Source organism: Staurois parvus, unplaced genomic scaffold (genome assembly GCF_062004578.1).
Source record: "Staurois parvus isolate SC_StPar_1 unplaced genomic scaffold, SC_StPar_1.0 ptg000224l, whole genome shotgun sequence".
In the NCBI taxonomy this organism is placed as follows: domain Eukaryota; kingdom Metazoa; phylum Chordata; class Amphibia; order Anura; family Ranidae; genus Staurois; species Staurois parvus.
In genome coordinates this window covers 1,662,161-1,676,278 of record NW_028318020.1, presented here as the reverse complement: position 1 = coordinate 1,676,278, position 14,118 = coordinate 1,662,161, and the positions used below count along the sequence as shown (strand labels likewise).

At 47.2% G+C, this 14,118-nt stretch overlaps 1 protein-coding gene across 1 annotated transcript; it reads right to left on the bottom strand.

Annotated features, from left to right (window-relative positions):
* Positions 1–8,882: 8,882 nt before the first annotated feature.
* LOC149460625 (uncharacterized) lies at positions 8,883–13,545 on the bottom strand. The gene is made up of 4 exons (XM_089679450.1): positions 13,373–13,545; positions 13,163–13,286; positions 12,994–13,046; positions 8,883–10,613 (listed from the first exon to the last, which is right to left on the bottom strand). Exons 1-4 carry the CDS (start codon positions 13,475–13,477, stop codon positions 9,804–9,806), a joined length of 1,092 nt encoding a protein of 363 aa, XP_089535576.1. The 5' UTR covers positions 13,478–13,545; the 3' UTR covers positions 8,883–9,803.
* Between the last annotated feature and the right edge of the window lie 573 nt (positions 13,546–14,118).

Genomic DNA, 14,118 nt, shown 5'->3' with positions numbered 1-14,118 from the left:
GCAATAAAAACCAACAACAGCATGCAATGCTTGTCTACCTTTGTCCATTATCCTGAAAGCACTCTATGCTGTTGTCACCTCATAACTGGAACACAGAACTTACATTTCTTGCCTGGGAGGATTTCATGGCCCAGGGAGTGAGCTTGGAATCCTTAGGCCTAGATTAAAGTGTTTGCTCACTGACTACAAATAGATCTGTGGACAACAGTGAAAAGGGCAATCTCATCAGTAAAGACAACAGATGACTTTGGCACACCTATCTCCTCCACAGAGTTCCCAAAGACATCTATCCTAGATTTCTATTAGCTGCAGGGAGGGGGAGGGGAGGGGATCCCTACACACATTCTACACAGCCAGAGCACAGAGCTGATCAAACTCTGTGAGCCTATTGGAGGGTAGTGGCCCAACTCCCTCCACACAGGTCCAGAGATTCCTATAGATCTGGCGGTGTGATTAACCAGGTGTGTCCTTGAAGGGAGGCAGTCCATCTCCCAGGAAGCTGGATGTGTCAGCTGCATCTATTAGAGTGATTCTTTAAGATGGTGGAGAGACCAGAGTGGAACAAACACTTGTTAATTGGGAAGCAGGTTTTTGCTCACTGGAGTGTCAGGTTAGTGCTTGACTATTGTGTCATATTCTTGGTTTATTGTCCTTTCTTTATTAGAAAAACACTTTAATGTATTCCTATGTAGACCAACTCAGCTGTCAGGTCTAAGTGTGAAGATTAAGCCCCTATCTGCCTGATGTGTTGTTTAGTGTGAATGTTTTATTTCTTTGGGGGGGCATCCGAAACTCAGGATGAGGCCAACCAATGGAGACAAGTAAGGGGGAGGGGAAGCCTTCTTCATACATTACATGTGCATATGTGTAAGCAGTTTAGAAACTGACCTTCAGGGATGTTGGCTTTTGCATCCAGAGGGGGCTGGAGCTCCCCCATAGCACCCCGGGCATTCTGAGGTACAAATACATGAAGAGTAAACAAAAGACACAGTAAAGATGAGAGCCCTGACATTCAAGAAACACATGGATGTTAAACAGTCACATAGTACAGGCCCTGGTAGTAAGTCCTAGCCCTAACCAACATTGCAAAGTCCTCTTTCAGTTTGGGTTACTAAACTAGATGACCAGAACCAGAAGGGCTTAAGGCCAATTTCATATGGCCACTTGTTGGCACCCACACTGCAGCAAGCTGCTCATATCCTACAATGCTGACAAACTCTCTGGCTGTCCATTGATGATCATCATGTGAAGTGAAAAAATGCTGCGCTACATGAAACAATGGCACAATCCTTATATAACCAAAAAACAAAGTGAAATATATATATATATATTAGAATAAAAAATAGTAGAAAAACTATTAATATTGAAATAAAAAAAATAAAATAATTTATATAAACAAAAATCACACAAAAAATAAAAAATATTTTTAAGCATGAATCAAACAAGTCATTCAAAAAATCAAGTTCAATCAATAAAGTGTTCATTCAGTGAACCCTCCTTTGGATAACAAAAAATATGTGCATCTGTCATCAATTCCCGTGCAGAGACATCCTCCGCCATGTATCTGCTCACCATCCTCCGCCATGTATCTGCTCACCATCCTCCACCATATATCTGCTCACCATCCTCCGCCATGTATCTGCTCACCATCCTCCGCCATGTATCTGCTCACCATCCTCCCCCATGTATCTGCTCACCATCCTCCACCGTGTATCTGCTCACCATCCTCCACCGTGTATCTGCTCACCATCCTCCGCCGTGTATCTGCTCACCATCCTCCACCATGTATCTGCTCACCATCCTCCACCATATATCTGCTCTCCATCATCCACCATATATCTGCTCACCATCATCCACCATATATCTGCTCACCATCCTCCACCATGTATCTGCTCACCATCCTCCGTCGTGTATCTGCTCACCATCCTCCGCCGTGTATCTGCTCACCATCCTCCGCCGTGTATCTGCTCACCATCCTCCGCCGTGTATCTGCTCACCATCCTCCGCCATGTATCTGCTCACCATCCTCCACCATGTATCTGCTCACCATCCTCCACCATGTATCTGCTCACCATCCTCCACCATGTATCTGCTCACCATCCTCCACCATGTATCTGCTCACCATCCTCCACCATATATCTGCTCACCATCCTCCACCATGTATCTGCTCACCATCCTCCACCATGTATCTGCTCACCATCCTCCACCATGTATCTGCTCACCATCCTCCACCATGTATCTGCTCACCATCCTCCACCATATATCTGCTCACCTCACGCAGTGTGACCGCACATTATACAATGTTACCGTCTAACTGCACTTTTGGTCCCATATGGACTCAGAAGATCAGCTTGCTGAATGAAGACTCCAAAGTAAGCTCCCTCCTGATAAGCGTCTTGTATCAGCCGTATTCCTCATTAATAAGAACTCCACATGGTGCTTTATCCTTTTATACTTTTATTCATCAATTACACATAAGAAATGCTCTCACGTTCCGGAGGTGTATATTGCACCATGTATGATGAAGATCCAGTGATGTACTGATCAGACACAAGGTGGCAGTATCATCTCAGCAGCAGAGTCCTGCACATGCTCAGAACAGACACCATCCATCATATGAGGCAAGGCAAAGCACGGGGGCCCCTTAGTGAATGCTATTGCCTGCTGTAATGTCCTTCCAAGGGTCGGTTAGAGAGTACTACAACCGCTGTCCCGATGAATTGCAACATCATGGCGTCATCTGCACACTCCTCCCCGATGGATGGTGTCTGTTCTGAGCATGTGCAGGACTCTGCTGCTGAGATGATACTGCCACCTTGTGTCTGATCAGTACATCACTGGATGTTCACCATACCTGGTGCAATCCGGAACTCCGGAACGTGAGAGCATTTCTTATGTGTAATTGATGAATAAAAGTATAAAAGGATAAAGCACCATGTGGAGTTCTTATTAATGAGGAATACGGCTGATACAAAGACGCTTATCAGGAGGGAGATTACTTTGGAGTCTTCATTCAGCAAGCTGATCTTCTGAGTCCATATGGGACCAAAAGTGCAGCTACACCGTAACATTGTATAATGTGCGGTCACACTGCGTGAGGTGAGCAGATATATGGTGGAGGATGGTGAGCAGATACATGGTGGAGGATGGTGAGCAGATACATGGTGGAGGATGGTGAGCAGATACATGGCGGAGGATGGTGAGCAGATACATGGCGGAGGATGGTGAGCAGATATATGGTGGAGGATGGTGAGCAGATACATGGCGGAGGATGGTGAGCAGATACATGGTGGAGGATGGTGAGCGGATACATGGTGGAGGATGGGGAGCAGATACATGGTGGAGGAAGGTGAGAAGATACATGGTGGAGGATGGTGAGCAGATACATGGTGGAGGATGGTGAGCAGATACATGGCGGAGGATGGTGAGCAGATACATGGCGGAGGATGGTGAGCAGATTTATGGTGGAGGATGGTGAGCGGATACATGGTGGAGGATGGGGAGCAGATACATGGTGGAGAATGTCTCGGCACAGAAATTGATGACAGATGCACATATTTTTCATTATTCAAAGGAAGGTTCACTGAATGAACACTTTATTGATTGAACTTGATTTTTTGAATGACTTTTGTTTTATTCATACTTAAAAATATTCTTTATTTTTTGTGTGTTTTTTGTATATATATATATATATATATATATATATATATATATATATAAATACAATTTTCAATATTAATATTTTTTCAACTATTTTATCTTCTAATATTTATTTTTTTTATTCTTTCACTTTGTTTTTTGGTTATATAAGGATTGTGCCATTGTTTCATGTAGCGCAGCATTTTTTCACTTCATATTATGAATGTATAATTTCCCCGCACTGAGACATGGGTTGTGTGCACTAGCGGCTACAGTATTTAATTGTAATTTTTTGTTTTCATTTCACCATAGTTAGCGCTAGTTATTCAATTTATTTTAGATACCACTGCTCATGAGATTGGTCTCTTTCAGTTGGGTTTTGGGGGTGGTAAAAATGGACAGCTAAGCCACAGTGTTTCTGCCCTCGAACTGTAAAATAACAGCCAGATGGGGCTATTAACAGGCCGTGTCTGCAGCATTATTACCTCGGGGTGCAGAGTCTGACAAGCAGCACCTCTTATCAAGCTCCCCCACTGGGCTCAATGGGGCCACACCACCACTATGTACAATGCACACAATTACAATGTGGTAGTGTGTCATTGTAGGGTGAAATCAGGTGGTGGGGGGTGGTAATAACATGTCCTCATTCCCTGTCAGATGTCCTCTGAAAAGTCCTGTGAATGGAAGGAGAGAGCCTGAGATGGGTACAGGGGGGATTTCTGGGGGTCCTGGCCTGGAGTGAAGGACAGGTGAACATCTCCTGGGTTTGCAGAGTGGAGGCGCTAACACAGGAAGGACTTGGCTGGGTAGCAGAGTGGAGGCGCTAACACAGGAAGGACTTGGCTGGGTAGCAGAGTGGAGGCGCTAACACAGGAAGGACTCGGCTGGGTAGCAGAGTGGAGGCGCTAACACAGGAAGGACTTGGCTGGGTAGCAGAGTGGAGGCGCTAACACAGGAAGGACTTGGCTGGGTAGCAGAGTGGAGGCGCTAACACAAGAAGGACTTGGCTGGGTAGCAGAGTGGAGGCGCTAACACAGGAAGGACTCGGCCGGGTAGCAGAGTGGAGGCGCTAACACAGGAAGGACTCGGCTGGGTAGCAGAGTGGAGGCGCTAACACAGGAAGGACTCGGCTGGGTAGCAGAGTGGAGGCGCTAACACAGGAAGGACTTGGCTGGGTAGCAGAGTGGAGGCGCTAACACAGGAAGGACTTGGCTGGGTAGCAGAGTGGAGGCGCTAACACAGGAAGGACTCGGCTGGGTAGCAGAGTGGAGGCGCTAACACAGGAAGGACTTGGCTGGGTAGCAGAGTGGAGGCGCTAACACAGGAAGGACTTGGCTGGGTAGCAGAGTGGAGGCGCTAACACAGGAAGGACTTGGCTGGGTAGCAGAGTGGAGGCGCTAACACAGGAAGGACTTGGCTGGGTAGCAGAGTGGAGGCGCTAACACAGGAAGGACTCGGCTGGGTAGCAGAGTGGAGGCGCTAACACAGGAAGGACTTGGCTGGGTAGCAGAGTGGAGGCGCTAACACAGGAAGGACTTGGCTGGGTAGCAGAGTGGAGGCGCTAACACAAGAAGGACTTGGCTGGGTAGCAGAGTGGAGGCGCTAACACAGGAAGGACTCGGCCGGGTAGCAGAGTGGAGGCGCTAACACAGGAAGGACTCGGCTGGGTAGCAGAGTGGAGGCGCTAACACAGGAAGGACTCGGCTGGGTAGCAGAGTGGAGGCGCTAACACAGGAAGGACTTGGCTGGGTAGCAGAGTGGAGGCGCTAACACAGGAAGGACTTGGCTGGGTAGCAGAGTGGAGGCGCTAACACAGGAAGGACTCGGCTGGGTAGCAGAGTGGAGGCGCTAACACAGGAAGGACTTGGCTGGGTAGCAGAGTGGAGGCGCTAACACAGGAAGGACTTGGCTGGGTAGCAGAGTGGAGGCGCTAACACAGGAAGGACTCGGCTGGGTAGCAGAGTGGAGGCGCTAACACGGGAAGGACTCGGCTGGGTAGCAGAGTGGAGGCGCTAACACGGGAAGGACTCGGCTGGGTAGCAGAGTGGAGGCGCTGACACAGGAAGGACTCGGCTGGGTAGCAGAGTGGAGGCGCTAACACAGGAAGGACTCGGCCGGGTAGCAGAGTGGAGGCGCTAACACAGGAAGGACTTGGCTGGGTAGCAGAGTGGAGGCGCTAACACAGGAAGGACATGGCTGAGTAGCAGAGTGGAGGCGCTAACACAGGAAGGACTTGGCTGGGTAGCAGAGTGGAGGCGCTAACACAGGAAGGACTCGGCTGGGTAGCAGAGTGGAGGCGCTAACACAGGAAGGACTCGGCCGGGTAGCAGAGTGGAGGCGCTAACACAGGAAGGACTTGGCTGCGTAGCAGAGTGGAGGCGCTAACACAGGAAGGACTTGGCTGGGTAATCATATACAGTAAATGGTTCCTCTGCTGATTCACAATTGTGTAAATATGGTGATAAGGTGGGTAAGCAAAGGGTCTTTCCAACCAACTCCTGTAGCCTCCCTAAAGGATACTTCTGCTACCCTTGTCTCCTCCCCAGAAGAAACCAATAAAATACTGGAAGATATTTGTGCCGCTCTATATCTAGATCCAAGACCTTGAGGTGACCACAGAATTCCTAGACTCACTTCATTTACTCACTATTGGCCCCTCCCACCTGCAATCTGTAAATGCCCCTATTTCATTAAAGGAAGGGTCTGAGGTGATTAAAGGCTTACCTAGTGGGAAATCACCTGGTCCTGATGGCTACACACCAGCATTGTATAAGATGATGGACTCTCTTCATCCCTCAGCTACCGACAGTATATAACGAGGTTTGGGAGGGGGCCCATACCTTCCAATGGGTCACCAAGACTATGAAATTGATTTCCAATAAGGGCAAGTACCCCACTGAATCGGGGTCGTACCGAACTATATCCATCCTAAATGTGGACACTAAAATACTCTCTGAAATAGTCACATCCCTCTTGGCTGCAATATTACCCTCCCTTATCCATACTGCCCAGGTTAGCTTTATTAACCCCTTCATGCCGGCGCCTCCTGGCCCTTTAAGAGTTTCAGAATCCGGGAGACAGGACGGGGTTTAGGGGTTATGTGACCGCCATGACAAGTCATCACGGCGGTCACATGATTGGGAAAGGTCCCGATTGAAAGAGGATGTGTGCTGGGAGTGGGCAGAGCGTGCGCTCTCGGCACATGTGTACTTTTTCAATAGAACGCAAATGTACAGCCGCTTGGCATTTAGGCCCAGATGCCGGAAGGCCACACATTTGCGTTTGGACGGCGTGAAGAGGTTAATGGAAGACCAGTGGCTTCCAACATTCGGAAAGTTATTGCAGAGCTGGAACAAGGCAAGGTACACCCGTCTGAGGATCGAGCTATTATTACATTGGATGCTGGAAAAGTCTTGGATAATGTCAGCTATCATTGGCTTGCTCTGGTTCTTCTGATGGCTTTTCAGCAGTATGGATTCTGCACCTTCACCCAGGGTGGTAGCTGCAGGTCTCATATCAGGTGAATATTGCTGCACGAAGGGTACTCACCAGGGTTGCCCCCCCCTTCACCTCTTCTTTTCAACCTTGCCCTGGAACCTTTCTCCCGTTACCTTTCCTCCAGAGCCCCAATACATGGGATTCAGACAGGTCAAGAAGAACTCTGTGTAGTCCTATTTGCCGATGATATTCTTATATTTTATGGCGGATCCTGTGGCAGATATTCACATTCTCCATCAGGTCTTCACAAGCTGCCTACAGTGCTCTGGCCTTTGAATCAATTCTGCTAAGAGTGGAATACTTTCCTTATCTCGAACCAACACCCCTCCCTGGGCCCAGCAGTCTCTCTTCACGTAGCAAATGTTCAGATCACATATTCAGGCATTACGATAGGGAAGGAGCCATCCTCGGTCTATCATTACTACCCTCCACTGATATGTAAAATAGGAAATGAGATGGAAACATGGATGTACCTTCTCCTATCGCTTTTTAGGGGATGCCACCTGTTCAAAATGGTGAACATTGCTCGCCTATTGTACCCTCTTCAAACAATTCTGTTACTGCATAAACAGGGGGAGCAAAAAAAGAGGGTGGAGCAAACTTTCCCAATATTCGATTGTATGACCTTGTCTGTTTATTGTGTATAGGGACAGATTGGATACTTCAGGCTTCCTCATACACCAATTATGATTTGGAGTTGGCAGTGGGGCAACCATATGACTTAGCTGCTCTCCTGCATTGCAAAATATAATTGTTCCCCACAAGTATTCAACACAACCTTCTGATACGGGATCTGATTCTTACATGGAGGGACATACAGAGCAAACTGGGCCTGTCACCCCATGTCTCCCAATATTTGTCCATAAGAGGCAATCCAATGTTTCCACAAGCTGTTCAATATGCAGCTTTCAACATTTGGAGTTCTAAGGGGCTCTCCTGTGTTGCCTCCATGTATGACGCATATTTGAACCATCAGGAACTTTGAAATCTTTCCCAACCCTTGCATCAACTTATGCCCTGCCAAGCCATCCCTCTCTCTACTACCTACACCTCTCAGGTTGTATAAACTGGTGCTGCCCAGCCAAACAACAATGTTTTCAAACTTCCATATTGGATCGCTTCCTACAGGAATGGAAATACTCCATATCAGACATCTATCGACCTTTACACTCTCTCTTTACTAAACCTCTACATCCCACATCTGTGAAATCTTAGAGCAAGGTCATACTGGGGGAGAACCTGGTGGGCAACATACTGGAAGGATAGAACAAAGTGCAAAGGCTTGTGGTGAATGAATCCTAGAGAGTCTCAATGTAAGCTCTTCCATGGGGCCATCATCCCATTTCTATCCACCAAGAACTCTCCACAAATCCACTATATAGTGAGCACCCGCCCTCTCTCTTCCACCGATTTCAGGAATGGCCCCGTATCTCAACCTTTTGGGAACAAGTGTTAGCCTACATCTCAGGAGTTTGTGGCTGCTCACTCCCCATGGCCCATGGACCCTGTTCTTCTACTCTTCGTCTCAGCTACAACTCTCCATTCAGCCGAGAAAACCCACATCCACAAATCCTGCAGGAGCTTGCAGTGGATATTATTATGTTTACTGGTGGCCCACAGGGCTATTCCTAAGAAATGGACTATCGCCTTGTCCCCCACCATCACAGACACTAAAAAGATCTACGTCTTCTGATTTACAGAGAGAAGGTAGATATGGAGCTCAACAACCAAGCCTCAGTCAAACATTTCCATAATAGATGGGACACTTTTATTGCAGCAACACTTACATCCTTGGAGCAATCCTCTATGTTGTCTTCTTTTACTTCTATGGATGGGTTTGTCAAGGTGGTTACATTGTAGAGATCAGACAGCCGTGTATGGAACACGCATTGAGGACACGCATACATAACAGGTGTTACTTGTTCCCCATCTGGCCGTGTATATCTTGGTTTTCTGGTTCATGACGTTGTCATTCTTTTGCTCTCCTGATGTGTCTGTGCGCACTCATGGCCGAACCTTACTTCCTTGGCTTTATCATGACATCTAGGAACATTATGACATTCTGCTCCTCTCACTTATTGGAGTTGGGAACAAAGTCTCAGGAGAGAGTCCATCCATGTTTTCTGATCAGGTATCACACCCGGTCACACCTCCAGGTCAGTTCCTGCCAGAAGATTCCTTCCTCTTTCTTTATTGGAGAGATTATAATTATTTCATTGGTTACTGTGATTTATCTTTAATTCAGAAGTCATGGAGAGAAGTGTGAGGTACTCGTCTCCTCTTTCACCCCAGACATATTGCTTCTTTCTATATCTCTTTAGAAAACTCAATATAGAATGTTTAAAAAATATGTACTCAGCCAATGAAAGGTAATGACTCCATTTTTATTCTTCTCCTGCTATCAATGGCCAACCCGGTCCCACACCTCATCCACGTCTTTGGGGGCCTCTCATCTCCTTATGGACTGTTTCTTCCATGATGAAGATCAGCCATGGAGTATATCTGAGGTGTATATCAGGGTGTGCTTCTTCCCCACATGAGAGCTGGGATGTCCAGCAACATTCATCTAGAAGACATTTCCCGCACTCAAGGCACTAATACACCTCCAGGGTTGTGTGGGACCCCTGATGTACAGGAGGACAGGACTTCAGTGAGGAACATTTCCCTCAATCAGGATAGGAACATGGCTTCTCCCCTGTGTGAATTCGCTGATGTCTGTAAAGATCGGACTTCTGCAAAAAACATTTCCCGCACTCAGAACAGGAATATGGCTTTTCCCCTGTATGAAATCTCTTATGTGTGTTAAGGCCGGACCTCCCTGAAAAACATTTCCCGCACTCAGGACAGGAATACGGCTTCTGCCCCGTGTGCAATCTCTGATGTATGTAAAGATGGGAAATCTGTGAAAAACATTTCTCGCACTCAGAACAGGAATATGGCTTTTCCCCTGTGTGAGATCTCTGATGTATGTAAAGATGGGACTTCTCTGAAAAACATTTCCCACACTGAGGACAAGAATGTGGCTTGTCCCCAGTATGCAATTTCTTATGTCTGTAAAGATTAGACTTATCTGAAAAACATTTCCCGCACTCAGAACAGTAATATGGCTTCTCCCCCGTGTGAGATCTCTGATGTAATTGAAAGTTGGACTTTTGCGAAAAACATTTCCCACACTCAGGACAGGGATATGGCTTCTCCCCCGTGTGAGACCTTTTATGCAAATTAAGATGGGATTTAAAACTGAAACCCTTCCCGCACTCAGGACAGGAGAAGCTCTTCCCTGTTGGATGGCTGGTCTTGTCCCGCACAGTCTGAGGGTCCTCAGGATACGAGGAATCCGTTGGTCCATCTACACTGGGTGGTGCCGGATGGACATTGGAGGGAGCCGGGTTTTCTCCTGGACTATACTGTGTGATGTCCTCATCTTCTACTTTCCAGTCTGGAGACAAAGTGAGACAATCCTCGGAGGTTTTCCTCATCTCCCGGCCATGGACTAAAATACAAAGACAAAGAGGATTACTAGACAGGAGCTGATTGGTTCCCTCAAACTAGGATTCCACCCACATCAGGCAGCTTGGTCTCTGAGGAGCTTACAATTCCACCCTCAAGGGAACTAGGAAATGGGTGTAACAAAAGAGAATCCATATTATGTGTATATATAGCAGTGGGGGGAGGGAGGAGAGCAGAAGTCAGGACTATGGAATGTACAAGGTCCCACACCGCTGCCTCCCATCTCCTGAGACTGCACTCAGTGACTTGGGTCTGAGACACTACAGACATATCCCTCCACCCGGCACAGCCAGCAGACCACAGATCTTGCTAGATCCGGCCATTGGTAAGAACCCCAAGACAAATGCCCCAAGTGCCAAGGTAGAGCAACACCTAAGAAGAAGATGAACACTTTGCTGCCAGCTGAACTCCAGAATCAATATAAATCCATCTAGATACATAAATAGTGTCTTACGTGATGATATTGCAGTGGTTGCTCTACTCTGGACCAATCAGTGAGCAGTATTGTCACGATCAGAGGAGAAGACCTAGATTGTAAGCTCCCAGGATCAGGCCCTCCTATCCCTCTTGTATTGATCTGTATTGTTGCTGTATTGTCTCCCGTTATATTGTAAAGTGCTGAGCAAACTGTTGGTGCCATAAATCCTGTATAATAATAATAATAATACCTGGGACTGTAACCTCAGGATCTATAGTGGGCCAGTGGAAACAACTAAACAGGTGTAGCTGGGTACCGGTCCTCACATATACAGGAGCAGTGTGACCGCACACAAGAGTCGCAGGATCTAAGGAGCCATCCGGTCTTCACCGGAGCCACTGGAGGGGTGGATGTTGTGCTGCATGGCAGCCCCCAGGTTGCGGCTCTCTAACACACCCGTGCAGGCACAGTGCAACCAAATAGCATGCTGGAAGGACACGCGGTACACACAGGATACTAGGAACCAAGGTCACCTACTGCAGCAACCTAGGAAGGGGCTCCGGGGGAGAGGATGCAGGGAACACGTGTAAAGTGCAGGAGAGGGAGGGATGCTGAGCAATGGTGCAGACAGAGACTCAGCAAGATGGAAAGGGCTGCAGGCAAACAACAGGAAACAATGCTGAGAAGGACACACACAGCAACAGGAAATGAGGGGATCCACGGACAGAAACCAAAGGGAATATAACTGCACAGCCACAGGGAAAACACTGAGAACAAAGACAGGATCCAACAGCACACAGAATATGGGAATACTCAAGCAGCAGTGAACACCACAGGAACCAGAGGGGTGCGGCTTCCACATGAAGACACGTTGCTGGAACACTAATACACAGGTACAAAGACTTGATAATACCTAGGTTCAGGGGGGATAGGCAGGAACCCGAGCAACACGGACAGGAGGCAAAACCCGGTGCTGGATCAATGTGAAGGGAATCATGACAAGTATAGGTGGAGGAATGGATTTAGTGTTCATGACCCACCTGTGCTGATCTCTGTAGGAGTGTCCTCCTCTATAAATGTCCCCGTTATTCCATCCTCCTCCATAGACTGCTGATCATCCCTCACATACGCCTCTTCTTCTTCTGATTTACCCTCAAATTCTATATCGATTGGATCTCCACTCTAAACCAAAAGAATGATAGAAGATGTCATCTGTAAAATATAAGGTCACATAAAAAATCCATATAGTGTCCCAAGTCCATGTTCTCCGCCCCACCAACCTTGTAATGATGAGGGATGGTGTGACCTTCCTGTGTGGAATCCCAGGAATACAGAGGACGGGGACATCTCTCTGGTGGGTTCCTGGTATTAGGTGGCTCCATCATATCCTTGTGTCCTTCTGAAAACTCCTCCATCACTCCATACTCCTCATCCTCCTCTTTATACTCTTCTTTAACATCAATATTATCATCCCCGAGGATTCCACTCTGAAAGATATAATAAAACATTCATTGTAACAAACATGCTGTGTATAAATCACAACTACCAATAATTGTCATCATCTACCTGATGATGGTGAGGGATGGTGTGACCTTCCTGTGTGGAATCCCGGGAATACAGAGGACGGGGACATCTCTCTGGTGGGTTCCTGTAGCTGGATGACTCTACCATGGTGTCCTGGTACAGATCTTTGTGTTCCTTTAGAATCTCTGACTCCTCCATCCCCCCATCCTCATCCTCCTCCTCTTTTATCTCTTCTTTAACCTCAACTTTAGGATCTCTCAGGTTTCCACTCTGAATATATAATAAAAATGCCATCAATGGTAACAATGCAGATAATGTACAGATCCTAATGATACTATCAGTGATTGTTCCTCATCTACCTGATGATGGTGAGGGATGGTGTGACCTTCCTGTGTGGAATCCCGGGAATACAGAGGACGGGGACATCTCTCTGGTGGGTTCCCATGACTGGATCCATCTGTAGGAAACACACACACTGACTGAATCCATTGTTTCTATGTGTTTATCAGATGATGGGGGATCTAGGTGGATCCTCCGTACTGCTCTCTCCTTTACAATAAAGTCTCCTCTTACCCGGTGATGTGAGGGGCGGCTGATTGTCCATCATGACGTCCTTGTAGAGGTCCTTGTGTCCTTCTAAATACTCCCACTCCTCCATGGAGAAATAGACAGTGACACCCTGACACCTTATAGGAACCTGACACACACAATGATACAGTCACCATCCAGACACATCCCTTGTCTGTTACTGGAGAATGTCCCAGAATTCCCGGCACCGCTCACCTCTCCTGTCAGCAGCTCCATCATCTTCTTGGTGACTTCTAGAATCTTCTGCATGTTGTGTCTCTCAGGGTTTAGGGAGTCACATGGAGGCACTGTGATGGTCATATGATCACCTGACTTCAGAAGAGGAAATCTCTGTATTGAGGAGCCAATAGGAATATCATGTTAGACTCCCAGAATCCTCCTCACCTCTCCGGTCAGGTCTGTGTTTTATTAATAGAGATAAGAGTGATGTCATGTGACCTCCCAGAATCCCCCTCACCTCTCCGGTCAGATCTGTGTTTTATTATTAGAGATAAGAGTGATGTCATGTGACCTCCCAGAATCCTCCTCACCTCTCCGGTCAGGTCTGTGTTTTATTATTAGAGATAAGAGTGATGTCATGTGACCTCCCAGAATCCCCCTCACCTCTCCGGTCAGATCTGTGTTTTATTATTAGAGATAAGAGTGATGTCATGTGACCTCCCAGAATCCTCCTCACCTCTCCGGTCAGGTCTGTGTTTTATTAATAGAGATAAGAGTGATGTCATGTGACCTCCCAGAATCCTCACCTCTCCGGTCAGCAGGTAGATGATCTCCAGGGTGAGGTTTAGTATCTTCTCAGTCATGTGACTCCGGTCCTCCTCCATCCTCATTGGTGCCATCATGTGATCTATACAGGTCTCCTTGTAGACGGATAACTTTGGGAAATGAAAGTAAGAATGATTTGGATGGTATTGGTCACACAATAATAGGATGTGGATGTG

What these genes read in the sequence shown, in the direction of transcription:
- LOC149460625 (XM_089679450.1), bottom strand. Translation starts at nt 13,477, where the DNA reads ATGACCATCACAGTGCCTCCATGTGACTCCCTAAACCCTGAGAGACAC. An exon ending in GCCGCCCCTCACATCACCGG is followed by an intron (nt 13,047 to 13,162) that starts GTAAGAGGAGAC and finishes TGTTTCCTACAG; the next exon opens with ATGGATCCAGTCATGGGAAC. An exon ending in GTCCCCGTCCTCTGTATTCC is followed by an intron (nt 10,614 to 12,993) that starts CGGGATTCCACA and finishes GGCCGGGAGATG; the next exon opens with AGGAAAACCTCCGAGGATTG.